This window comes from Bos indicus x Bos taurus, chromosome 18, assembly GCF_003369695.1.
Source record: "Bos indicus x Bos taurus breed Angus x Brahman F1 hybrid chromosome 18, Bos_hybrid_MaternalHap_v2.0, whole genome shotgun sequence".
Classification (NCBI taxonomy): Eukaryota; Metazoa; Chordata; class Mammalia; order Artiodactyla; family Bovidae; genus Bos; species Bos indicus x Bos taurus.
The window spans coordinates 54,152,092-54,177,547 of record NC_040093.1 but is presented as its reverse complement, the minus strand read 5'-3'; the positions used below and the strand labels follow the sequence as shown (position 1 = coordinate 54,177,547).

General features: G+C 59.6%; 2 protein-coding genes across 2 annotated transcripts in view; one reads left to right on the top strand and one right to left on the bottom strand.

Annotated features, from left to right (window-relative positions):
- GSE1 (Gse1 coiled-coil protein) overlaps window positions 1-23,385 on the top strand; it is a 395,207-nt gene extending 371,822 nt beyond the window's left edge. The window contains 15 exon segments of the mRNA XM_027513880.1: window positions 1,241-1,440; window positions 5,133-5,305; window positions 5,715-5,912; window positions 6,415-6,606; window positions 6,963-7,267; window positions 7,784-8,108; window positions 10,343-10,698; window positions 10,701-10,958; window positions 11,631-11,743; window positions 11,962-12,232; window positions 13,502-13,615; window positions 14,344-14,709; window positions 15,975-16,247; window positions 18,930-19,033; window positions 19,643-23,385. Coding sequence (XP_027369681.1) covers window positions 1,241-1,440; window positions 5,133-5,305; window positions 5,715-5,912; window positions 6,415-6,606; window positions 6,963-7,267; window positions 7,784-8,108; window positions 10,343-10,698; window positions 10,701-10,958; window positions 11,631-11,743; window positions 11,962-12,232; window positions 13,502-13,615; window positions 14,344-14,709; window positions 15,975-16,247; window positions 18,930-19,033; window positions 19,643-19,777 — 3,383 coding nt within the window. The 3' untranslated portion in view covers window positions 19,778-23,385.
- Window positions 23,386-24,193: 808 nt separating this feature from the next.
- The window catches only part of GINS2 (GINS complex subunit 2), a 34,619-nt gene continuing 33,356 nt past the window's right edge, over window positions 24,194-25,456 (bottom strand). The window contains exons 4-5 of the mRNA XM_027513881.1: window positions 24,974-25,100; window positions 24,194-24,835 (exon numbers count right to left, since the gene is read on the bottom strand). Of these exons, the coding sequence (XP_027369682.1) occupies window positions 24,710-24,835; window positions 24,974-25,100 (253 nt within the window). The 3' untranslated portion in view covers window positions 24,194-24,709. The remainder of the gene's footprint in view (window positions 24,836-24,973; window positions 25,101-25,456) is intronic.

Here is a 25,456-nt window from a genome sequence, read left to right as displayed (position 1 = left end):
AGATGAGAGAGTACCAGGGTCTTGGCCCCCGGGACCAGGCAGGTTCCGCAGAGGACCCGGGGGGAAGTATGGAAGCCGTGGGGTCCCACTTGCAGAGGGGGTGGTCTGTGCTGGCCCCAGCTTCCCTGGCCCCCTGGTTCAGGCCTCTTCAAGGGGCACTTTGCGAGACAGGGTGTCTCCTGGGCCAGGTCTGCCGCCTCTGGGTGCCCGAGCAGGGCCGTGGCTGAAGTGCTGCTGTGACAGAATCAGGGGGGCCCTCCTGGGCTCGCCCTAGACCCGGTGCCTGGGTGTTCTTCGTGGCTCACAGATTTGGGGGGTCTGTGTGCGATGGGGCACCATGTGGGCATCTGAGGGGCCTCTGACCGCCAACTGCAGCCCAGAGCAGTGCGGGGTATGGGTGTGAACCCAGCTGGGCTGCACAGGGCCTGGGCGTGCCTCTGGGGGTCCCCCAAACCACCGACTCCAGCCCCCCTGGGGCCACGCTGCCAGGATAGGCCTCAGACTAGAGACCCACTTGGGAGCGGGGGCATCAGGGGCTGAGGATGGGGTGACTGGACGCACTGCCGCCCCCTCCGCCGCTCCTCGAGAGAGCTGCTGCAGGCGGGCGCCTTCCTGTCAGGGCACAAGTGGTCCCCCCGGCCCCCCACGCCCTGTGCTCTCCTCGCCTGCTGCCTCTGCAGCTGCTGGAGACCAAACTGACCCGCAGGCCTGGAAGCCTCCGGCCATACCAGCTCCCTATCCCCGCCACCCACTCTGGGGAAGAAGCCCAAGGGGGCAGGCTGAGGGCCGGGGGGCGGACGGAAAGCAGGTCACGGTGATGGTTGCACAGCTCTGTGAACGTGCTGACCACCCGTCTGCCGTAAACCCCACATTATGGTTCAGTTCTCAAGATAAAATGAACTCGTTTGATGTCCTGATAATATAGGCCTCTCTCAGCCCCACCCCCAGCCAGGCCTGGCCAGCAGCGGGCCCACTTCCCCTTCCCCCCACAGCATCCTGTAAGCCCCTGCACTTGCTCTCCCGGGGCTCATTCCCTATCCAAGTTGGGGGGACCTGCTTACTCCCCTGGCTCTTCCCCCCGCCCCTGGGGTAGAGTTGGGTAAGCAGCCCCAGGGAGGGGCGGGCATGCCCACCTGGTCAGTCGGTCGGTTGTGTCCCCACTTCCCGCCCAGACCCCAGGCTGGGCTGGGGCGCGGCAGAGCCCGGGCCCCTGCTCAGGCGCTGTGTCCTTCTCCCGCAGGGTCTTCACTGAGCAGCGAGTCGTCCCCTGTCTCCTCTCCGGCCACCAACCACAGCTCCCCAGCCAGCACGCCCAAGCGTGTGCCCATGGGTCCCATCATCGTCCCCCCAGGGGGACACAGCGTCCCCAGCACACCCCCCGTGGTGACCATCGCCCCCACCAAGACTGTCAATGGCGTCTGGAGGAGTGAGAGCCGCCAGGTGAGTGGGGAGCTGACGGGCTCATTTCGTGTTGAGATCCGCTTCCCCCTGAGGGAGCTGGGGGACAGCAGCTGCCCGGAGGGTCTGTGTGTCTCAAGAGCACTCCCAGGGCTCGTGGTCTGGGGCTGCCCCGGTGAGCCCCTCAGAGTGGGCTCAGGGCGGGTTAGCTATAGGGCTGGGGGCCCGTGTTCCGGCTGTGGGCAAGGCCAGGCCCTCCTGAGGCCTCACGCCTTGGCGTGTGAACGGCCGTCCTGTCCCTGCATCTTCATGGGCTCTTCTGTGCGTGCCTGTGCCCTGGTCTCCTCTTCCTCCAAGGATACCAGGGCCCGCCCTAGTGACCGCACGCCGCCTCGGTCACCCCTGCACACACCCCCCGTCTCCCGCACGTGGTCACTTTGCGAGGTCCTGGGGGTTGGGACTCCCACAGAGGAATCTGGGGAGACAGAATGGTGTTTGCACATCATGAGGGCTTCTTGTAAACGTGAGCTGTTATTATTCCTGTCTGTTGTACCCACGTTTTCACAGGTCGCCTTTACTGATACCTGTCTTAACTGTCAAGGCCTGCCTGCCCCAGGAGGCCTTTCCCACACTTGGCGGGGCTCCCTGGGTGTGCGCCCAGGGGGTGTGGCTCCTCGGGGGACCCGCCCCCACACCCCCAGCCTGGAGGGCCCTCCTAATTAAGAACGTGGTCACTGCGCCAAGCTCTGGATGTTTCTGCCGAGTCCCCAGAGGGCCAGCGCCACTTGGAAGCACTAATTAAACCCGGAGAGAGCAGGAGGGGGGTGGGGGGACAGTGGGTCTTCAGCTTGGCCCCCAGCTCTCTGCCCTGCTGGGTCGGGTGGGGGTAGGCGTCACTCGGGGTCTGTCTGTTCTCTGCCCTGGAGGTGGTGGGGGGGCAGCCTCCGTCCACAGAGCGGTAGGGGGGGCCCCTGAATTCCTGAAAGAAGGCGAAGACCCAGCTGGGGGTAGCCCTACCTTGATCCACGAGGTGCCGGACCCTCCTGGCTCATCCTTGGGCCGGGCAGGGCCCTGCGGGGCTGATCCCAACCAGAGCAGGGTGCGGACACCCAGCCGTCCCCCGGCCCGGTTTGAGAGAGGACCAGCATCCGCACCACAGTGTCCTGCCTCCAGGGGCCTGTTGCCCCCTGACAGTTGGCCCTGACCTCTGGGCCCAACCACCTGCCTCTCCCCTCACCCCTGGGGCCTGGCGATTGCTCATCCTGCCCTGCACCCAGCTGCTGCCCTTCCAGGCCCAGAAGCCTCCTCAGCGCCCCCGCTCCTGGCCATGGGCCCCTTCCCCTGAGCTCGGCCCTCCTCCGAGGGGCCTCACGGCCTCGGAAGCACCGAGTGACCCCGAGAAAGGGCTATAGGGGCGGTGCTCCAGCCACTTAGCGTGCAGCGGCTGGTGAGCAGGACCCAGGCGCCCTGGGGAGGCGGGCCGGGGGCTGGGGAGCAGCGAGGGATGGCCAGCTGGCACAGAGGCTCAGCGGAGGGTATAATCCTCCTGGGGGGGGGGCAGGGGACAGGAGGGGGAGTCGCTTCCCGGCGGGGAGGCTTGGGGGGCGCCCCGCGTGGGGTCACCGGCATTTCCCAGGTGGCGGGAGCAGCGTGGGGACAGATGAGATGACAAATAGCCTGTTTTAGAGCTAACAGGGCATGTCTGCCCGTCTGCCTGGTAGAAGCCTCTCTAATCATCAGAGAACAGAGGGTCCCCCCTCCCCGTGCTCCCTCTGTTTGCAGCTGCGCCTGCGGCCGCCGCTCAATGGAAAGAGCCCGCAGGTGCTCCCGGGGCGGCAGCTGGGGCTCCCAGGCATGGCCCCTGACCTCGTTCCCAGGTGCCTGTCACGAGCTTGGCGGGGCTCGGGGCTCCAGGCAGGTGGGTGGGAACCCCCTGCCTGCCGTCCGCCCCTCCCCCAGCCTTTCCCGCCCAGGAAGGTGCCATCTGGCCCTGCTGCCTTCAAGCTGGGCTTTGTCCTGCCGCAGGCGGACGGGGGCGGCCCCACCCAGGGATGGTGTATGGGGCCCTCACTCTGGCGTTTGGTTCAGCAAAGGGGGCCAGGAGTGGTCTTAGCTCCTCTCCAGGCTGTGTGCACAGGTCCCCTGCGAGGCCTCTGCCGTCTGGGGCTGCCAGCCTGGAGGCAGTGCCCAGGTCCCCTCACTGCGGGGCCCAGCGTTTCCTGGGGGCCGCCCTGTACTCGGGAGCCTCAGGCTCCAGCCGCTGCGTCACCACCCAGGCAGCACCGCCTGCGCCGCCCCCACCCCCACCCCGTCCCCTGTCAGTCCAGCCCAGACCCCAGGCACAGGGTTCAAGACCTTCACCCCTCTTATGCTGGCCGCATCCCGTGCCAGCGGAGGGGGTATGAGGGGGGTGCAGCTGCATGTGCAGGACCCGCCTCCTGTGCACGTCCGACAGGCGGGGGCCCTGGGGCAGAGGCAGTCATGGGGACCCGTCCAGGGCCTTGGGGACCAGAGGGGAGTGCTGGCTTCCTGCCCTGACCTGTGTGTGGGGCTCGCCCTCGACAGCCCCCAGCCTGGTGAAGCCCGCCTGGGAAAGGGGGAATCGGAGTCCATGCCCTGTGAGGGCCCCGCCCCGAGTGGAGGGGCCAGCCTGCTACACGGGGTGGGAGCACAGGCGGCCACTCGCCCGGGTGTTCCGTAGACATGGTGACGGGTGGGCCCCTCCTCTCTGTGGGGGCTGTGTGGTCCCTCCTGTGCCCCCCGTTTGGGAATGAGGTGACCTGAGGCTCTGCTGCCCCCATCTCCTGACTCCGATGGGGGAGATGCCAGGCAGACAGGGGAGGGTGTCTCCCTGACCTGTGGGTCTGGGGTGGATGGACCTGGGCCTGCATCCTGCTCTCCTGTCGCTGACCGGGGTAGCCGGGCCAGGCCCGACGCCAGGTGAGGGGGGCACCGTGCGGCCTGGTGAGGAAGGGCCTGGCGCGTGGAGCTCTGGGGTCGGGGAGACCGGGCAGCCGCGTCTTCCTTGGCCGCATGGCAACGGGACCCTGGGCCAGTGGCTGTTAACGCTCCGCGCCTGCCATTTGCTCCCTTCCGGCTATGTCAGAGACTAGAGTGACAGAGCCTCTCCATGGCCTGCCAGCCCAGAGCCGGACATTCCTGTGGGTGGGCCTGCAGGATGTTCCTCTGTGTGGCTGGGGCTGGTGGGGGCCACCGCCTTTCCCTTCCTGCCTTGCGTGAGCCCCTTCTGGTTTCCTGGGGTCTCCCCCGCACTGAACCCTCCAGGCCCCAGGTTCCTCTCTTGGGCAGGAGTCTGGGCAGGTGGGCCCACAGCCCCCACCAGTGAGCAGAGGTCCCCTGACAGGTCTGGCCCCACAGCTGCCTGCTCTGGCCAGAGCCAGGGATGCCCAGGGTCTGTCTCGGGGGGACAGGCTGGCCTGTTTGGCCCGGGGCAGCGCCAGCTGCTCAGCCACGTCTTCCGGGGGCACTGAGGCCTAGTGATCTGTGAGGCAGGCCGGCAGCTGCCGCCTGGGCCCCTGGGATGCCGGCGTGATCGGGCGGGCGGTGGGTAGGGGCTCAGTGGCTGTCACCCCCGCCGTGGCGTGGAGACTGTTTCAAGAATGTCCCCCTGAAGCTCGACTGCTCCTGTGTGTCCAGAGGAAGGCCTGGCCCGCTGCTGGTGGCCGAGCTATGAGCTGCCCCCCGGCCCTGACCCACACTGTCTTCTCCAGCAGGACGCTGGCTCCCGGGGCAGCGGCGGCGGCCGCGAGCGCCTCATCGTGGAGCCCCCGCTGCCCCAGGAGAAGGCGGGGGGCCCGGCCATCCCCTCTCACCTGCTCAGCAGCCCCTACCCCTTCGGCATCTCGCCCAGCTCGGTGGTGCAGGACTCCCGCTTCCCACCGCTGAAGTAAGTGCGGGGCGGGGGGTGGCACGATGTGGGGTGGGACCCCCGAGGTTCTGGCTGCCACGAGTCCACACCAGCGGGGCCCGAGAGCTGCCAGATGGGGGCCCCGCCCTGGGCTGGCAGCCCTGCTGGCGTTGCCACTTGAGCCCACAGTGGGCTCACTGCCTGCGTGACCCTAAACCCCCAGCCTGGCTCCTAGGGCCGGGGGCGGGGGGTGGTCTCCCCAGGCTGCAGATAACAGACCCATGCCCCCTGGTGAGGGGCCAACGCGGCCCGAGGATCGGCAGCTGCCCACTTCTGGGCCCTGGGCCTCTGGCAGGGACTGCTCTTTCGAGGAGGGAGGTGGTGGCGGGGTGCGGGGTGGGGGCCCAGGGGCCCGGAGCTCACCTCCACCACTCCCTCCTGCCTGCAGCCTGCAGCGGCCCGTGCACCACGTGGTACCCCCCAGCACGGTGACCGAGGACTACCTGAGGAGCTTTCGGCCCTACCACACGGCCGAGGACCTCCGCGTGTCCTCCCTGCCTCCGCTCGGCCTGGACCCGGCCACCGCCGCAGCCTACTACCACCCTGGCTACCTGGCCCCGCACCCCTTCCCGCACCCAGCCTTCAGGTGAGGCGTCCGACATCCCCAGCCGCCCGCGGGTAGACCCTGGTCTGAGACCAGATTCCCTGAGGCGGGGACCGTGGGGCGGGCCGCTCCCCCAGCCTCTGGATGAGCCGTCCAGAGCTTGCTCCTGGAGGGAGACTCTCCTCGCGCCGTCTGGCCTCCCTGTCCCCCGCCTCCACCAAGGGTTCCCCGGGCACGCGTGACTGTTAGTACCCTGAGCAGCCGGTGCTGTGCTTCCACTCTGTGTAGGAGCTTCCCGGGTCAGACGGTCAGACCTGGAGGGGCCACACTGGGCCTGGCCCGGCTGAGCTGAGGGGTGGCCGGCGGGGCCTTGTGGCCTCTGGGAGTGCAGGGCTTTGGGGCTGGCTGTGGAAGGGGGCTCTCTGCGGGACCTTTGTGGAGGCCCTGTCCGCCGCTCCCGCATCAGTACCTGTGCCTGGCGGGGGGCTGGGTCCTGCCTTCCTCTCCACGTTAGCTGCTCACCGGCCCCCTCTGCCCCCTACAGGATGGATGACTCCTACTGCCTGTCAGCCCTGCGGTCCCCCTTCTACCCCATCCCTGCCCCTGGCTCCCTGCCCCCGCTGCACCCGTCGGCCATGCACCTCCACCTCTCCGGCGTCCGCTACCCGCCCGAGCTCTCCCACTCGTCCCTGGCGGCGCTGCACTCGGAGCGGATGTCCAGCCTCAGTGCCGAGAGGTAAGGCAGCCCCGTCCCGGAGCCCAGCTAGGCCAGCTGTGCTTGGACGGGCCACCCCTGTCCTCCGCCCGCTTGCCTGCAGAAGGGGCGCTGCCGGGAGCTCCCTGCCACTGTCTGGAGGTCGCGTCCTCACAATCGCCGGCCATGGCCGGGAGCCTTCCGGGCGCCTGGAGAGTCTCTGTCCACCGCTTTCGGTCTCCAGTGGACGCTGAGTTTTTTCTTGGCGCATTAGCAAAAACAACCTGGCCCCTGGCCCCTTCCCATTGGGAGGGGGAGAACCCCGGGCTCACGTGTGAGCGCCTCGCTCCTGGGGGTTCTTCCCGCTACGGAGGTCACATCCCCGTCCTTACCTCCAGGCTGCAGGTGGACGAGGAGCTGAGGCGGGAGAGGGAGCGCGAGCGCGAGCGGGAGGCTGACCGCGAGCGCGAGAAGGAGCGGGAGCGTGAACGCGAGAAGGAGCGCGAGCGCGAAAAGGAGCTGGAGCGCGAGAAGGAGCGGGAGCTGGAGCGCCAGCGGGAGCAGCGCGCCCGCGAGAAGGAGCTGCTGGCCGCCAAGGCGCTGGAGCCGGCCTTCCTGCCCGTGGCCGAGCTGCATGCGCTGCGGAGCCACGCCGCTGAGGAGCGGGCCAAGCCCTCGGAGCAGCTCACCCCGACCCGCGCAGGTACCCGGGGAGGGGCGGGCCCCAGGGCAGCCACACGCCGTGTGATCAAGCCTGGTGGGCGGGGATGGGGGCAGGGGACGGCCCCGGACCGGGAGCCGAGAACAGGGACGTCCACTGGCAGGATTCAGACTTGGTGTGAAGGCCGGTAGATAACTGAGATTGTGTACTGTACTTAGATTGTGCGCCATAGCACAACCAAATTTTTAGAGATGATAGCTTGGAGTATTTAGCCTTAGTTTTTAGTGTACTTTATTTTACTAAAACAGTGAATTTGCACAGCAGCCTAACTTTCATTCTTAACATACTTTAATCTCACTATATTTACGTACAACCTTAGTCTGCACGGTTGTCTAACCACTGGCTCAGGTCCGCTCTGCTGCGTCAGACAGGAGGGACCCCCGGGGAGCAGCCGTGTCCTGCCCGGCCCCACGGAAAGGGGGCGCCCTTCTCTGAGGGGGCGGGGCTGAGCCAGGCGCTAGGACCCCGCCCCGCCCTGACGGCCTCTCTTGCCCACAGAGAAGTTGAAGGACGCGGGCCTACAGGTGCCCAAGCCCGTGCAGCACCCCCTGCACCCGGCGGCCGCCCCGCCCCACGCGGCGCCCGGCCTCCTCGCCGGCCACGGGCTCTTCTCGCTGCCGGGCAGCAGCGCGGCCACAGCCCTGCTCCTGCAGCGCACCAACGAGGAGGAGAAGTGGCTGGCGCGGCAGCGGCGCCTGAGGCAGGAGAAGGAGGACCGCCAGTCACAGGTGTCCGAGTTCCGGCAGCAGGTGCTGGAGCAGCAGCTGGACCTGGGCCGGCCGCCAGCACCCGCGGACCCGGAGCACCGGCCGGAGAGCGCCAGGTGGGCCCTGGGGGCGGGCCGGGGCCCAGGATGGGTGGGGGGAGCGGGGCGGAGCCTGCGTTTAGCGAGTGCCTTGGTCTAGCTGCCTGTGGAGCGCTGTTACTTGGGTTCCGTGTCACCTTCTAAGACCCCCGTCTGGGCCGAGAGGAGGGAGACAGGGGAGGAGGAAGCTGCTCGCTTCAGGGGCGTCATCCGCCAAGAACTGTATCCGCCAGGAACTGTGTTCACAGCCGGCCCAGCCCCTCTGGGCAGGCTTGGTGCCTGAGAGGGGCGACCGAGAAGCTTCCATGGATATTAATCTCTGTGCTAGCATCTCTCTCTGTCCAAACTGGAATGAGAAGGGGACTCCCTTTGATTTTTAATCATACAAAAAGTTAATTTTATTGCTTTTATAATTAAAATAACCCATTTTTTCCTGCCCTGTTGTAAAAAAAATTTTTTCCGAGAGGCTTTTGAACCTGTCTCTGGGACCCTGGCTGCCGACACTCACCTTGTGAGCTGGGCCCCTTCTCAGAGCTGACCCGGGGCCTCGCTGCCCCTGCCTGCTGATCTGGCTGTCACCCCGTGTCCCCCCCACCCCACCCCACCATCCCTCCAGGGCTCCTTCCGAAGGCCCAGGTGGAGACCCTCAGCCAGAGTTGGTGGCAGGAACGGGACTAAGCCTGGGGGACGCTGGGCCCTGCCCCCATCTCCTCTGCTGTGCACAGAGTTCAGGCAGGAGGGCTTCTGAGCTTCTTCCCAGCCCTCGGCGTCCATGGTGCCGCCTTCTCAGGATGAGAAATACTCGAGGTGTCTGGGATGGAGGTGTGAGTGTCCATTTGGCTCCCTCCCTCTTTGTCCCAGCTTCTGCTGGCCAGTGGGTTTCTATATCCTGGGCGTGGCTGACCCATCCAAGCCCCTGCCTCGGCATCCACTGGTAAGGGTGCCCGGGGTGGATTCACCCGGCTAGCTGGGTGTGGCCAGGAGTGAACCATGCTGGGGCCCCTGGCTGGGTCTCCGTGCTGCTCGGCCAGGCTGGACCGTCTGCTGCACGTGGTCCCTCTGCTGCTCTAGGCCCACTTGGGGCCACACAAGGGCTGTCTCCTCTACTTCTGAGCTGCCCTCTGCTCCCGTGACCCCGTAAGGAACCGGGCGAGCCGGTGGTACACGTCCACCATCTCCTGATGAGTCCAGGGCACGCTGCCTCCCTCGGCCTGGGGCCCCAGGATCCCAGTGCAGCTGTCAGGGCCTGTGGGCTGCTGCCCCAGCAGGTGTGGCCTCTGACCCCTGGCCAGGTGGTCCCCATGGCAGCGTGACGTTCCTTTGGGGCCCTGTGATCAGAGCTAGAAAACCAGTCTGTGCTTGGCTCCAGTGCAGGAAGTTATTTATTCTGGTACCAGGTTTTATGCCTTTGCCGTTTACTTAGAGACTCACAGCTTTTTGATGCAGCTGGTCCCCTTTGGTATTTGCCCAGCAGCAGTGCAGGAGCCTCAGGGGCTGTGGTGAGCCGGCCCCTTCCTCAGGCAGGAGGAGCCCTGGGCACCTGCCTCGTGTGCCTGCTGTGGCCTCTGCTCTTTCCCCTCCAGTCCCCTCAGATCCTGCCCTCGGTCACCTTGGCAGCATGGGGCTTCCCTTAAAAAATTGTAGGTAAACTTTGGCAAAAACAGCAGCCATGTAGTCTTCTGAAGGTTGAATTTGAATTTTGTTTTAAATGCACCAGGGAGAGAGGCACTTGGTTCAGCCTTGAGGCAGAGCTGCTGGTCTGAGGCCAGTGGGAGGGTCGTGTGCTCTGCTGGTGACCTGGCTCTCGGGACAGGCCCCGGTCTGGTCCTCAGAGACCCTCTGGGTGTAGATGCTGCTCCCCGGGCATGTGGGGTTGCTTCGGTCCTGACGGGGACCACCAATGGGGAGTAGCTGGCCATGAGGGTCTCCTCGGAGGGTATCCCCCAGTCCACTCTGCTGGGCAGACCCCTCAGGCTGGTCTCATGCCGCCGTCTGTGAGCACAGTGCGGGGAGAAGAGGTCGGCCCACCCCCACCATCTCCCACGGGTGGCACGCCTTGGGTCCTCCGGGAACCTGGTCTGCATCAGCCTGCGGAGGATGTGGGTCCCTTGGCTCCAGGGTGAAAGGCACGTTCTCCCTCCAGCCCTGGAGAGGGGGCCTGCAGGAGACCTTCTCACCCCCACCCCAGTACTGGCTGGGGGCTCCCAGCCCGGGCCCTTGGCTGACAGCTGCTCCTGCCCCCATCCCCCTAGGCCGGGACCGAACCGCCACGAGCCGGGCAGCCGTGAGCCCCCGCAGCACTTTGGCGGGCCCCCGCCGCTCATCTCACCCAAGCCCCAGCACCACTCGATGCCCACGGCCCTCTGGAACCCTGTGTCCCTGATGGACAGCTCGCTGGAGCCGCGGCGCGCCCCCGAGGGCCACCCACCGCACGGCCACCCCGCCCCATTCGAGCCCAGCCGCCCGGCTGCCGTCCCACTGGTGAAGGTGGAGAGGGTCTACTGCCCGGAGAAGGCAGAGGAGGGGCCCCGCAAGCGCGAGGCCACCCCCCTGGACAAGTACCCGCCGCCGCCGCCCCGGGAGCCGGGGGCCCTGGAGCCGCAGGCCTTCCCCCGGGGCCCGGGCCCTTCCTGGCGGAGCTCGAGCCGGCCGCCCCGACTGTCTTGGGCCAGCCCCGGGCCTCACTCGCCCCGCCGGCCGCCTTTGGGGAGCCCCCCGGACCTCTGAAGCCAGGCTCGCCCTACCGGCCCCCGCCGCCTAGGGGCCCCGACCCTGCCTACGTCTACGACGAGTTCCTGCAACAGCGCCGGAGGCTGGTCAGCAAGCTGGACCTGGAGGAGCGCCGGCGGCGGGAGGCCCAGGAGAAAGGTCTGGTCTCCCTTCCTCGCTCCTGCGCCAAGTGGCGTGGGACTCAGCCAGCAGCGCCCTGGGGTTCCCCGGAAAGCCACAGAGAACAGGAGAGCAGGCCCAGGGCAAGCGTGGCACCTCCCACCCGCACAGCCTCTCAACAGCCAGGCGGGACCAGGGGTCCCAGCCCAGCTCCTTCTGCTAAGTGCCGAGCCCAGCCTCGCAGCCAGAAGCGTGGCCCGAGGCCACATGAGGAGCGCGTGTTTGGTCCCAGAAGGGCCGTCCCTCCACTCACCTGTGAGGCGGCGGGGTCGGCCCTGGGCCCTCGGGCTCTGCTGTTCTGCATGGGACTGTGCCTTCCCGCGGACGGGGGGGCCCGAGTGCCCTGGCCCTCCTGAGCAGGAGGGGAGTGGACGTGCAGAAAGACCTAGGCTGCCCTGTCCCCGGGCCAGCGTGAAGGACAGTCCCCTGCTGGGGCTCTGTCAGCCCTGGTGCCCACCTCCTGCCCCCACCGCCAGCCCTGAGAGGCCTGGGGCTAGGGGGTTAACGGACGCAGGGCCCAGGGTTGGGGGTGGCCAGGGGCAGCGGGGCCTGGCCTGCAGGTGGGCTCTCGGGTCTGAGGGGTGCCCCGTGTGCATCCCCTGGAGAGGCGAGCTCCCTTGCCTGGCTGAAGAGCTCCTTTCCTGCCTCCAGGATACTACTACGACCTGGATGACTCCTACGACGAGAGCGACGAAGAGGAGGTCAGGGCCCACCTCCGCTGCGTGGCCGAGCAGCCGCCCCTCAAACTGGACACGTCCTCCGAGGTATCTGTGGTCTCGCCGCTGTCGGGCCCTGGGCTGGGCTGCGGGCACCCCCTCTCGGCTTCCCCGCGCCGGCTGGGACGCCTTCCGGGCGCCCTCTTCCCCCTCCCCGGGCCAGCCCGGAGTGTCCACAGCGCAGCCTTCGAGGCCCAGGAGGCCCCGGGGTCAGCGGGAGCCTCTGCCCATGGTTTCAACCTCATTTGTTTTCTTTCCCAATCTAGAAGCTAGAGTTTTTGCAACTTTTTGGCTTGACCACCCAACAGCAGAAGGAGGACTTGCTGACCCAGAAGCGGAGGAAGCGCCGGCGGATGCTGAGAGAGCGCAGCCCGTCGCCCCCCACGGCACGGAGCAAGCGGCAGACGCCTTCGCCCAGACTAGCGCTGTCCACCCGCTACAGCCCTGACGACATGAACAGCAGCCCCAACTTCGAGGAGAAGAAAAAGTTCCTGACCATCTTCAACCTGACCCACATCAGCGCCGAGAAGAGGAAAGGTGAGGTGGGGTGGGGCCGGGCCGGGCCTCGGGGCGGGCTCACCGGGGCGGCTGGGGGTCTCTGAGGAAGCAGCGGGGCCATGGGCTCTTGGGGTTGAAGCCGCCCCTCGGCTCTCACGGACTCGTCCCCCGTCTCTTCGCCACCACGCCCCTCTCCGTCGGGAACTCACACAGCCCCTCCAGAGCGTGTTTTCTCTTGTGTCGTCCCGTGAAACTGAAGGTGGCTGGTGTCCTGTGTAATCAGCCGTGGACTCCCACCCGCTCTTGTCCCCGGCCAGGTCTTCCGGTGCCTGTGGTCGCTGGGTCTCCGCTTCGCGGGCGGCTCACGTGGCTGCCGTTTCACGTTCTGATGGCAGGAGGTGTGGGTGGTCCGCAGCCACAGGGCAGGGCCGGGCCAACACCCACCGTGTGTGGACAGCTCGCCCTTCCGGACCGGTCTGGCCACGAGGGGCTGACTGGGCTGGAATCTGAACTCGCCTTCTGGGGCACCCCCTTCCTTGGTCTGCACCTTGTCCTTGCTCAGCAGCAGGGGAAAACTTGACCTTTCTGGGCCGCACGCCCACACTGTCCCCCCTTGCTGAGGCCTGGTCACCTCTTTCTGGAAGGAAGTCAGAGGAAAGCAAGAGTGCTTATCGGTCATTTTAGTTGCTTTCACTCATTTCGTTCATTCTGGGCCGATCCGGTGGATGTGGATTCCTGCTCTCCCTTAAAGAGGCAGTGATGGGACCAGGACACGTCCCTGGGAACGTGATGGGTTTTGAGAAGCGCATCTCTTGGCCTGACTCAAGTCCTAAGGAAGTTCGGCAAGGGGCCCCTGAACTGCGGGGTCACAGGGGGGGTGTGTGTGTCCCTCTTCCCTGGTGGCAGCTGTCATGGGAGCCACGCTTGCGGCCGGAGCAGCGGGGAGTGGACCGCCCCAGGAGAGAGCCTGCCCGCCCCGAGGCGCGGTGTGGCTTCCGGGGTTGCTTCCTGTGTTGGGGCCAACTATTTAAAAATGAGAACTCACCCACAGAGGCTTGCAGGTACCTGTGACTCGCCACACGCGCGCACCGTTGTTCTTGGAACACCTGAACCGTCAGGTGGCGACAGTGAGGAGTCCAGGCTCTAAAGTGAACATTCTTCCTCTAAAGCCAGCCTGTGCCTGCGGCTTCGTGTCTCATTCCGAAGGACTCACGCCTGCCGGCCGCGGCCTGAGCCACACTCCTGCTCCTCTGCCTGCTCAGGAGTGGTGCGATCCCCACCGGTAATCTCGGGCTGCTTTTCTCACAGACAAAGAGAGGCTTGTTGAGCTGCTCCAGGCCATGAAGCAGAAGGCGCTGTCCGCTGCGGTGGCAGACCCGCTCAGGACCTCTCCGAGGGACAGTCCTGCCGTGTCCCTGAGCGGTAAGGCCAGCCCCATCCGCCACCCCCGGGACTGTCCCGGGGGTGCCCAGGGCCGCAGGCCACCGACCACCCCAGGTCATCTTCCTCCCGGACACGGCGGGCTTCTTTCTTCCTCTCCCTTCTCTCTCTCAAGCTTCCTGCGCGTGGGAAGATCTCAGCAGAGCACGGTGTCAGCAGTCACGCTTTCAGGGGTGTGGGGGTCCTGGCTCCTCCAGCGGACTCAGCCTGGTGGCGGGTGTGGCTGGGCCGCCGTCTGTTCCCCCCACCGTGGCCCGGGTTTCAGTTTCAGCACTTGCCGCTTGGGCTGTGTGCTCCTGGCGTGTGTCTCACAGGCCCTGTGATACCAGCTTTCTCTCTCTGTCTCTCTGTCTCTCACGGCTCTGACTCTGCTGTCCTGCCGACGAAGCAGGAAATGGTGGTGGTCCGGCCCTGTTCTTGGCTCCTAATTCAGTCTTTCTCTCTGGATCCGGCTGTGTAACTTCCTGGCTCTCGGATGACTAGAAGTGACTTGCTCCTTCCTTCACATTCTTCTTCTTCCCAGACGCCTTCCTGGGGCACCTTTCAAGGATGGCCTTGCTGCTTAAACACACCCCGTCTCAGACCAAACATTGCACGCTGACCTTTAATTAAATGGCTCCGGAGTCCGGGTCCTCTGTCCTAGGTTAGAGATCAGGGTCAGCCTGTTCACATGTAGGTCTGACCATGTTCCTCGCTTTCTGTCTCTTAAGAACCCACCACGCAGCAAGCCTCCCTGGACACGGAGAAGCCTGTGGGCATTGCCGCCTCCTTGTCTGACGTCCCGAAGGCCACGGAGCCTGGGAGGCTGGAACAGCTCCGGCCTCCGGAGCGCATCCAGGAGCCAGCCCCCGCCAGCGGTGAGAAGGCCAGGCCGAGTGAGGCCCCCGGGGGCAAGAAGAGCCTGAGCATGCTCCACTACGTCCGGGGCCCTGCACCCAAGGACATCCCCGTGCCGCTGTCGCACAGCATCAACGGAAAGAGCAAGCCGTGGGAGCCCTTTGTGGCAGAAGAGTTTGCGCACCAGTTCCACGAGTCCGTCCTGCAGTCCACCCAGAAGGCCTTGCAGAAGCACAAAGGTAAGGAGGCCGCTAGGACTGGGGCCACGGCACCTGGTGTTAGAGGCAGGCTCTGCCTCCCAGCAGAAGTCATTTGACTTTTTTGTAAAAAAAAAAAAAAGTAATGACAAGGGAGGAGCCTTTTCAGCAAAAATAGGATCCACGCCTTTCACGGTGCACGGATCTCCCAGCCTGCCCGCAGACTCACCTGGGAGCACCACTGTCGCTTGAGCACCAGACCCAGCGGCACTTGGTGGGACATGCTGGTTGCTCTGGTCTGTGCCTGAGCCCCCGGAGTCGAGATGCCCCTTGGACATCTCCGTGTGGGAGTCACTACAGTTCAGAGTACAGGGGTCAGTACGTTTGATTCCCACTGAATCAAAGGTTGAAACTGACTAGAAAAGAATGCTCAGGGAGCAACAGCCCAGAGAAAATTATATGATTATTTTCACATTATTTTGCCAAAACAATTTTAAAAATTTTCCTCCTAAAAAAAACTGAATAGACAGAGAAGCATTTTTAGATAAACAGGTCTGACAGTGTCAGTATCCTTCAGGTAAAATAATGCTGTCAGCAGGGATGAAATGAAAAAGCGAAGGGTAGTGGTTTTGATGTGGATTTTAAAAAAAGGGCAAAACAAAACTGTCCTCTGTTGGATGTTTTGTTGTGAGTTAGGAGTCATATTTTTCAAGAGGGGAAATGTTTTGGCTAGATTAAACCCCCGTGCTCCCTCTAAGACACACCCACAGAGGTTTTCCGGCAAGCTTATGGACTTAACTTTTCCTGCCTGATCTCACCCCTTCCCTGACTTTACACTTGCCTGTTTCCTCAGGACTTGAGCATCATCCAGCCCCTGCCACTTTGGGCCTTACGGGTCCACTGACTGCCCAAGGCTGCTGTCCGCACCGGGAGGCGGAGCAGACCCGGTCTAGACAGGCCCAGCCTGCTCAGACTCTTGGTAGCACGGGGTGTGCTCCGGGACTGGAGCGCCTGTGTGTCCTGGGGGAGGGTGCAGACGCTTTACAGACCAGTGCAGCGCGGCTCATAGCCTAACCCAGCTGAGCGCGTCGGCACAGCATGGTGACCTGGACCCAGCTCTGCCGCCATTGCGGCGGCACGCTCCAGCCTTTCTGATGGAGCCGCCTCTGGTCTCCGAAGGGTAGAGGCCTCGCGCCGCTCCGTCATGTCTGCCGGGACCTGTTGACGGCGTTGCCTGCCCCCGGGGCGTGTCCCGGGGGGCCCTGTGACCGCCCCGGGGGCCCTGTGACAGCCGTCTCTCTCCTCAGGAAGCGCAGCTGTGCTGTCGGCGGAGCAGAACCACAAGGTTGACGCATCCGTCCACTACAACCTCCCCGAGTTGCAGTCCTCCAGCCGCCTTCCTCCGCCCCAGCACAACGGGCAGCAGGAGCCCCCCGCCAGCAGGAAGGGCCCCCTGGCGCAGGAGATGGACCCGGACTCGGAGGAGGAGGACGATGGAGAGGACGACGACGAGGACCCGCCCAGGCGCAAGTGGCAGGGGATCGAGGCCATTTTGGAAGCTTACCAGGAACACGTGGAAGGTACGGAGGGCCGGGGAGGGTGTGCCAGGAGGCTCCGCGGGCTCACGATGGGTGCCGGTCTCCATCGCCAGGCTGGGGACTGTTGGAGTGACAAGACCCCGGGCTCCTGGGCCACAGGCAGACAGGAGCCTCAGAACCGCTCCTCGGGCTTCTGGGGTGCCCGGGCTAGCTTGCAATAGCTATCCCTCAGGGACAGACGTCCTCCCTGAGGAACCTAGGCACAGAGCGCCTGCCCCACCCGGCGTGACAGCGTGGACCTAGGCCTGCTTGCCTGCTGAGTCCTGTTGCACTTCTGAACATTCTGTCCGTCCTCGCCCTGTTTAGAAAAGGCAGTGTTTCACCCAGCCGAGCCCAGGTCTCCCTCTGGCACACCTTGCGGGCTGTGTGTCTCAGAACATGCCCACAGGCTCCGATCCTCCTGGCACAGCACTCAGCACAGGAGGCCAGCCCTTGTCGGCCTCCAGAACGTCAGAACCCTGGCCGTCACCACTTCCAGATTCTACTTATTACCATACAGTAGAGAAGTTTTTATCATGAATATCACGATCATTTCGGATATTTTGAAATAAGCATCGTAAAACCAGCTAAGTATTCAATACAATCAAAAAGAATGCCCTCATAGCCATAACAATGGAGAAGGCATTGGCACCCCACTCCAGTATTCTTGCCTGGAAAACCCCATGGATGGAGGAGCCTGGTGGGCTGCAGACCATGGGGTCGCGAAGAGTCGGACACGACTGAGCGACTTCACTTTCACTTTTCCCTTTCATGCACTGGAGAAGGAAATGGCAACCCACTCCAGTGTTCTTGCCTGGAGAATCCCGGGGACGGGGGAGCCTGGTGGGATGTCGTCTATGGGGTCGCACAGAGTCGGACACGACTGAAGCGACTTAGCAGCAGCAGCCATAACAAAGAGTATCAATGCCTATATTTTTTTTATTGAAGTATGTATAGTTATTTGTTAGTTCCAGGTATACAGCAAAATCAGTCTGTTAAACACACATCCACCCTTTCTTACGTTCTTTTCCCATATCGGCCATTAGAATTTTGAGCAGAGTTCTCTGTGTTAAAACCAATCTCCTAATTTATCCCCCACCCCCATAATCAGAAGGCTGTTCTCTGCATCTCTGACTTTATTTCTGTGTTGTAAATAACTTCATAGGTACCATTTTTTTTTAGATTCCGCATATATGTGGAATCATATTTGTGATACGTGTTTTTCTCTAGCTTACTTCACTCGGTATGACCATCTGTGGGTCTATCCATGTCGCTGTGAATGGCATTTCATTTTTCCTGTGGCTGAGTAGTATTCCACTGTACATATGTTCCACATCTTCTTTATCCATTCCTCTGTTGATGGACATTTAGGTTGCCTCCATGTTTTGGCTGTTTAAAGTGCTGCTGTGAACATAAGATTGCAGGTATCTATTCAAATTATTGTTTTCTCCAGATATATAGCCCCCAGGGTTGGCATTGCTGAATCGTATGGTAGGTCTCTTTAGTTTTTAAAGGAACCTCCATAGTCCTCTTCATAGTGGCTGCAGCAGTTTATATTCCCACCCACGAGTAGGAAGGTTCCTTTTTTCCATACCCTCTCCAGCATTTACTGAAGGTTTTTTGATGATGGTCATTCTGAATGGGGTGAGGTGGTGGTTTTGATTTTCATCTCTGATAATTAGTGATGTTGAGCATCTTTTCAGCCATCTTTATGTCTTCTTTGGAAAAATAGCTATCTAGATGCTCACCCAGATGGTGAGGTGGTGGTCCAGTGCTTAAGAATCCACTTTCCAGTGAGGAAAGTGTGGGTTCAATCCCTGGTCAGGGAACCCAAGATTCATTAAGAAAAATAAGGTGGGAGGCGGGGGGCGGAATCTTCACCCATTTTTTGATTAGGTTGTTTTTTTTTTAAAATATTGAGCTACATGAGCTGTTTGCATATTTTGGAGATTAAATTCCTTATTGGTTGCATCTTTTATAAATACGTTCTCCTGTATGGTGGGTTATCTTTTTGTTTTATGGTTTCCTTTGCTGCAAAAGCCTTGAAGTTTAATTTGGGCCCACCGTTTGTGTTTGTTTTCATTATTTTAGGAGGTGGATCAAAAGAGCTTGTTGCAATTTATGTCAAAGATTCTCCTGCCCATGTTTTTCTCTAAGGGTTTTTATAATAACCAGCTTCACATTTAGGTCTTCAGTCCATTCTGAATGTACCTCTGCATATGGTGTTAGTGTTCTGCTTCATTATTATATACAGTTGTCTAGTTTTCTCAGCACCACTTATTGAAGAGACTGTTAAAACAGAGATTTATCCTTGAAGATTTGAAGCTCAGTATTTTTCGGAAAGGCAGAGGTTTTACTTTACTTGTTAAAACTATAAATTTCTAACAGCTTAAAAGTTTTCGTGTCTAACCCTTTTATCTTTCTTGAAAAATGCAAATTAAGGCTGTAAGTTGTTACTATTCCCTAAGCTGCACCCCTTACATTGCCCTTGGACGCTGCGTCCTTGGTCTTTACTCCACTGGGCTGGGTCACTTTAGTGACATCTAGTCGCCAGCTCAATCGACAGGGCAGGGAGCCATGTGGTCCAAAGGGGAGAGCTTCGGCCAGCTGCTCTGGAGAGAGGCGGCCGCGTGCCGGGCCCTGGGCCCTGCGCACAGGAGACGTCACACCGGCTTGTCTTTTCAGAGCAAGATCTGGAGCGGCAGGTGCTGCAGGCGCAGTGCAGGCGGCTGGAGGCGCAGCACTACAGCCTCAGCCTCACGGCCGAGCAGCTCTCCCACAGCATGGCGGTGAGTCTCAGGGATCAGACTGGCTCCGGGGGGCTTTCTTGACTCCACAGTGGTTATTCCCGTTCAGCCTTTCGAGTCTGGGTTCAGGAGCACCCATACAGACAAGTTTTAAAGGGAAGTTGTGCTCTTGAGAGATAGGGGGTAAATTCAGGAATCACCTGAGGAGGGAGTGTCATCTGTTTGCAGAACATGGATCTGGAAGGGTGGGGGCTGGTGCACTGCCCATGTCAGTCTCCCCCCGTGACGTGCTCAGGAGAATGGAGGGAGAGGGGAGAGCTCTTGGGATGGGATGGACCCCCATACACACAGCCGTGACAGCGAGAACTCCGCCGGCTTCCTCCCACCCGCGGGAAGGACAGGATGGACCCCCTACACACAGCCGTGACAGTGAGAGCCCTGCCGGCCTCCTCCCGCCCACGGGATGGGTGCTGTCCTGTTTGGGGCTTGAACATCTTGGCCACTCCTGAAGTGGCAGAAGCTTGACAGTGACGGGGCTGAAGCTGCGAGAGCAGCAGACGCTGCCGCTGGGAGATACTGGGGGCAGTTAGAGCGCATCCCACAGCCTTCCTTACTGTGTCAACTGCGGGTCTGACACGAATCTCTCTCCAGGAGCTGAGGAGCCAGAAACAGAAGATCGTTTCAGAACGGGAGCGGCTCCAGGCGGAACTGGACCACTTACGGAAGTGCCTTGCGTTGCCTGCAATGCATTGGCCTAGAGGCTACTTCAAGGGTTACCCGAGGTGACGGTTTCCCTTGCACTAGGCCGAACCTATAGTATAGAAATATTATCTATTTTATTACCTTGAATATTTAATATTTTTCACTGGGAGGTTTGACGCTTAAAAAAAAAAAAAAGAGAATGTGCCATGCATGAAGCAAAGGATTCCAGGCTCCAGAAAAAAAGAACGAACTCGCCTTGACTTCAATGCAGTTGAATCACCTTTGTCATTCGGCAAGCAACCCGTGTAAGATGCCCATAGTTTTTTCCTTTTTAAAGGCGGTTTTACCCTTTCCAGCGTTGTCATTTTTTAGTCTCGAGATGAAGGCTCCGTCACCAACACTAAGCTCTGACTGTTTCCCAGCCCCAGGGCGCGTGAGTGGCACGGACCGTCGGTGTGCGTCTCGTGTCGCCAGGTCCTTTGGCCTCAGGAACCCGGGCTGCTCTGGCCGTGGGGTGGCTGGTCTCACTCCTCCCCGGGATTGAGACCTGCTCCAGCAGAAGGAAGGTGGGGTGCATTCTAAGTAAAGGGCTTATTTGTTTCAGTTATTTTTCCTGCAAAATTTTCCTGAAAGCAACAGGTCCTAGGAGCACACAAAGCAACAGAACCGAAGCCTCACCCAAAGGCTTTTCCCCGGAAAAGCTCTTACCTAAAGTGAATCGCCAGACTGAAGGTACCTGTTATTCCTTCATGGGGGAAAGTGTCCAGAGCTCCATGTGTACATTGATCCACACCCACCCGATTGTTACTGCGGGGGGGCGGGGGTGTTTTCATACAAATGTCAATTTTGAGAGAAAAGTCAAAGGTGCTTCAGCCTTGTACTGTGTATATATATTAAAAAACAAAGTTTTGTATGTTTTTATTACTTTAATTATTGTTATAAAAAGCCTGCCATTTTTAATATGTGGTTTGGGGGGATTTTTTGTTGTTTGTTTTCCTGTTTGGGGGTTTTGTTTTTGTTTTGTTTTTCTGGGCAAAAAAAAAAAACCAAGCCTTGCTTTTAGTGTTTGTACTGCTGCTGGTCAGGACGTTATTGACGTGTTTTTAAAAATTAAAGAAGAAGAAAAGTAAAAAGAGCTTACCACTGGCGCCTACACGAGCACTTCATTTTTGAGTTGCACCAGAGAGTGATGTGGAAAGCCATGGTTCCTCTTCCCTCTCGCCGGGCCCTCCCCGGCTGCCCCAGCCTGCGAGCGCTGCTGGTCTCCAGCGGGAACCAGGCAGGCGTGTGCGTGCAGCTTCACACGCGCACTCCGTGAGGAGAACCTTTGAGGTGGGCGCAGTTTCTGTGACGGTGCCAAGGTGTCTACAGCAGTCTGAGCAGGAGGAGGGGCCTGGTTTAGATGCAGAGCTTCCAAACAGCCTAAAGGCAGGGTGAGCTACGTGCGCCAGAACCTCTCCTCGTGGGCTCACTGTGATGAGCGCAGGAGCCTCTGGAAACGGGGATAATCGTATCAGGGCGAAGCGCGGGGCCGAGGGAGCCCACCCTCCTTGCCGCAGTTGCTGCTGGTTCAGGCTGGGTTGCGTCTAGATCAGAAAGGCAGCTCTTGCCCCAGTGGGCCTAAACCGGAGGCCAAGGCAGCCCGTGGTCGGTGTGCCTGGGGGAGGGGAGGGGACCACACGTCAGGCCACGTGCGCCCCTCCGCCCCGGCCTGGGGACGGGCTGGCTGACCTTCAGGAAGGCCAGGCGCTGTGACCAGTGGCCACGCCCTCAGCCCAGACCTTAGCTGTGCAGAACAGCTTGCTGGCAGATGGCACTGTGTCACTTTATCTGTTCCCACGCAGTTTGCTTTGTATGCCTGCCAACAATCTTCCAGTTATTAGCAAACTCAGACAAAAAGTGCCGCCAGTATTATCAGCAGTCAGCAAGTGCTTTCCTCTCTACAGAAATGACTTGAGAACTGAGAGCTGTTCTGGGGGCCTCTTCCCAGCAGAGACACGGAGAGCACCACGTGCCACAGGTGGGGACAGGTATTTAGAGGGAGCCTCACTGCCAAGAGGCAGGGCAAAACATCACTGAATTTCTCTGTTTAGAACCTGCTTGCTGTTCTGAAGGCCTAAGGCTTACATCTTGGCACTTCCCACCAGTCATCCTCCTCCATCATAGAAAACGTCTGGATGCCTTTGCTCCTGGGCGCTGGTAAAGGGCCTTGGCTAGAAGCAAAGGGAAGAACAGACCTGATGGGAAAAGCACAGCCCCGACCCCTCACCACCTGGCGGGGGGCGCCCTTGGCTGCCGTGTGTTGGTTGGGGAGGAGTTCGTGGCACACAGGTTAAAGGACAGCTGACCAGGGGTGGCAGCTCTGTCCCTGAGCGGGTATTAACAGCTTTCCCCTTCCGAGTGGCACCCCCTCCCCCACCTACCTGTGAGGATCTCCGAATATCCTAGGGCTCAACAAGTAATATGACAATCAGAATATAAATACAGACCAGTAAGGCAACATGAAGAAAGAAAAAGGTAACAGAGGGTCTTGTGAAAACAGAAGTGCGCCTCTCTGGGAGACAGCATACCCAATCATGCCCCCCACTGAACAGTTTATAACCTGAAAACTCTTCTTCCAAAAGAACAGTGAGTAGCATCAGTCTTTTTTCAGTTTAGGCTTAAAAGCTGACAAATATGGAATCCCTAAAGCTTTTTGTTCAGCTATTTCACATTGAGTTTTTTGAAAGACAAAGTTCAGAAATATAGCAAATTTTCTCTCGAAGTGATTCTGGAACTTTTGTGTCAGCATTTTTGTGACCTGACGGAGTTTTGCTAAATTTGAGGGGTACCTGCCAAAGCTGAGTCGTGTGGCTCTGTGCATTTAATCAGATCAGTAGTAACTAGAGTTTCCCTCCCACACTTGGCACTGCACGACTTGATCATTTGAAAATGAGTGTTTCATAGAAACAGGCAAACTGGCATAAAGTATCATAATCTATTATCTCACATAAATGACCAATAGTTTAGTCTATATTCTAAAGGAAATGCAACAATTGGCAGCATGCAAAGTGCTAATAAAGATTATATCCTCAGGGAAATTCAAAGACTATTAAAAGGAGCCCCCTTTAGCAAACTAGCAAAGAATAACAACAGGTAATCTGAGTCTGTGCGTGGGGTGGCATTCCATCGAGTAGCTCGCGATGCTGCCCCATCTCTAAATCTAAGCCACATACCCCGTTTCCCTCTGAGCCACGGTTTAAAAGTGTAGACAGTTCCGGGGACCCACCACCAGATGGGGATGGCTAGCACAGGAAGTTGCTCCTCTTACAGTGTAGAGTAGCCACTTAGCAGCAGCCCCCTACTCTTCTAGTAGCCACGCTATCGACGTCACTGCTTGCAGTAGCCTGTCCCCCAGCTTCCGATCCAGTGCTGAACTAGACCCCTTAACTCTGCCTGAGCTGAGGAGGCCCATGCTACCAGCCCGTGGTGCTGCTAACTGCCAGGACAGCCAACCAGGACTCGGGGGAGGAGGAACGGTGCCTCGGTCACTCTGGGGGCAGTTTAGATGCTGTGAAATTAAACCTGTTCTAAGTGTACTTGTTTGAATTAACTGTATTGTAATATTATTTGTTGAATGTAGTAATTAGGTATTTATGAATATATTGCTGTAATTTCTGACAACATCCAGAAAATAAAATCTTCCTAAATCATGTTAAGAGAAAAATCTTTTTTATGTTATAGTAAGGGGGAAAAAATAACAATTCTACAGCTTTACAAGTAAAGTGTGAAGACAGATTCAACTGGACCTCAGCCTGGTTTCAGGAGAAGGGATGAAACTATGGAGACCGAGTGTTCTGGGTCATAGTCCCTCTGTGTGTGGCCCTTCCTTCAGTGTTTAAACACGAGCTGCTGTTTAGAGGGACATCTGGGGACCCACCTGGAATGGACGAATAGCGCCCAGGTAACTTGAAGTCACTTGAGTTTTAAACGCTGAAGGGTCAAAACACCAGCAGGGCCCAGTTGGTCACATGATCACACACATACCCCCGCTTCAGAAACCCTCGAGAACCAGCTGGAGATTGAACCCACTCATTACAGGACTGGACAGTCATTGCCCCCGCCCCTGACTTGAGGGAAAGTACTTTCTGTAAGGAATCAAGTGGTGCTACAGCTGAAGATTCTCCTCCCAGGGAAAATCAGGACTCTGGCCTGAGCCACGGCTGCCTCAAGCAGGCTGTCCCCTCAGTCCACCAAGAACCACCGCACAGGCCCCGTTCTCCCCTGGCAGCGCATCTTCAGCTTCACTTACACACACATGGAATTCATTTCCCCTACTTTCTTGCTGATAAACAACCTTTTAGCCCTTTCCCAGAAGCAGCCAAGCAAACAAGAGACACCCAAGAGTGGGGGTCAGAAGGGCATGCTGTCTGCTAACCCTCTCAGTCTGCTCTGTCAGATCCTTAAGCCACTGAGCCTGCTCCCTTCATGCGGGAGTGATGCAGGAAAAAACCCAAAGAGAACTGGGTGATTCCACCTTTATTGTGCATTGGGGCTTAATGAGAAGCACGGGTCACCGTCACCAGCCGAGTGCTCAGGGCTGTCCCGCACGGTGTGAACAGTCTCTGTGGGAGACTGAATGTAGCCCAAGAGAAAGGCCACGTCACTGGCCTGCTGTATCTTATCTTAAAAGCAACACCCGACATCACTGAACACTCAGCTGCACACGACTGTCCCGTGCAGGAGACTGGGGCTCTGCTGGGGACGCTCCCGTTCTGCCAGTGCTTTTTCTTCCCCCATAAAAGGCAGCTGGCTCCCAGACACAGATAAGGAATTACAGAATGTCTCAACTGAGCGTAAGCCTGTTGCTTTCCAACCAGATTATAAACCCATTCCTTCCTTCACTGCACTTTTTTTCGTAGATTCAGAAGTGGTCTAGAGTTCCAGAAACGTGAGTATCTCTGTCATGTCCCGAACGCTCACGCCGCCTGGGGAGCCTCTTGCCGGCAGACACGGGCCTGGACAAGCGGTCCCTGCCTAGAAGTCCTGAGACTGGGCGCTGTCCGAAGGCTGCAGGTTTGTGCGGAGTTTGTACATGTGGTTGAGCGCTTGTGTGAGGAAAGCCCCACTGGTGTTGATCTCCATCAGGGTCAAGTTATCCAGCTAAACGTGAGGGAAAACAGCTGGTTGAGTTTTTGATTTCAAGAAAGGTTAAATCTACTGGATAAAGAACCAGTGAGCAATGGTTTTCTGAAAGCCAGCTCGGGCGTCAGCCCCTGAGCCCCCGCCCGTCGTGCGCACCTTGGCGTGTGCCTCCTGCTGCCTCACGAAGCTGTCAGCAGACACCCGGAACTTGGCTATGCGAGTGTCCCACACGTCCTTGATCAGGGTCCGGATCTCATCTGCTTTCGGGATGTTGTCCGAAGCACTAAAGGAAGAAAATGTGAGCTAAGTCGCACAGGGAAGCGTGCAGTAAATTGAGCCAGCATCTGGGGAAAAGTGGCTTCTTCCTAAACACTGCTTAGACAGAAATGCACAAGCTGTTTGAGGCTCAAAGTCTGTTTTACCTTTCAGTTTTAAAATGTAAGGATTTCTAGCAGTTAACCTTGGTGCCAGGAAAATTCAGCCAGTATGCTCACCAAGTCAGCTGTGCTCATATTTAGCTGTCCCGGGCAGCCTGCAGTACAAGGACTTCTGTTTATTCACCAAAAACGTTGAGGTATTGGGGCAGCAGCTCTGAGCTGGTCTTCCTGTCTAGGGGTAACTGGGTGCTCTGTGCTGTGT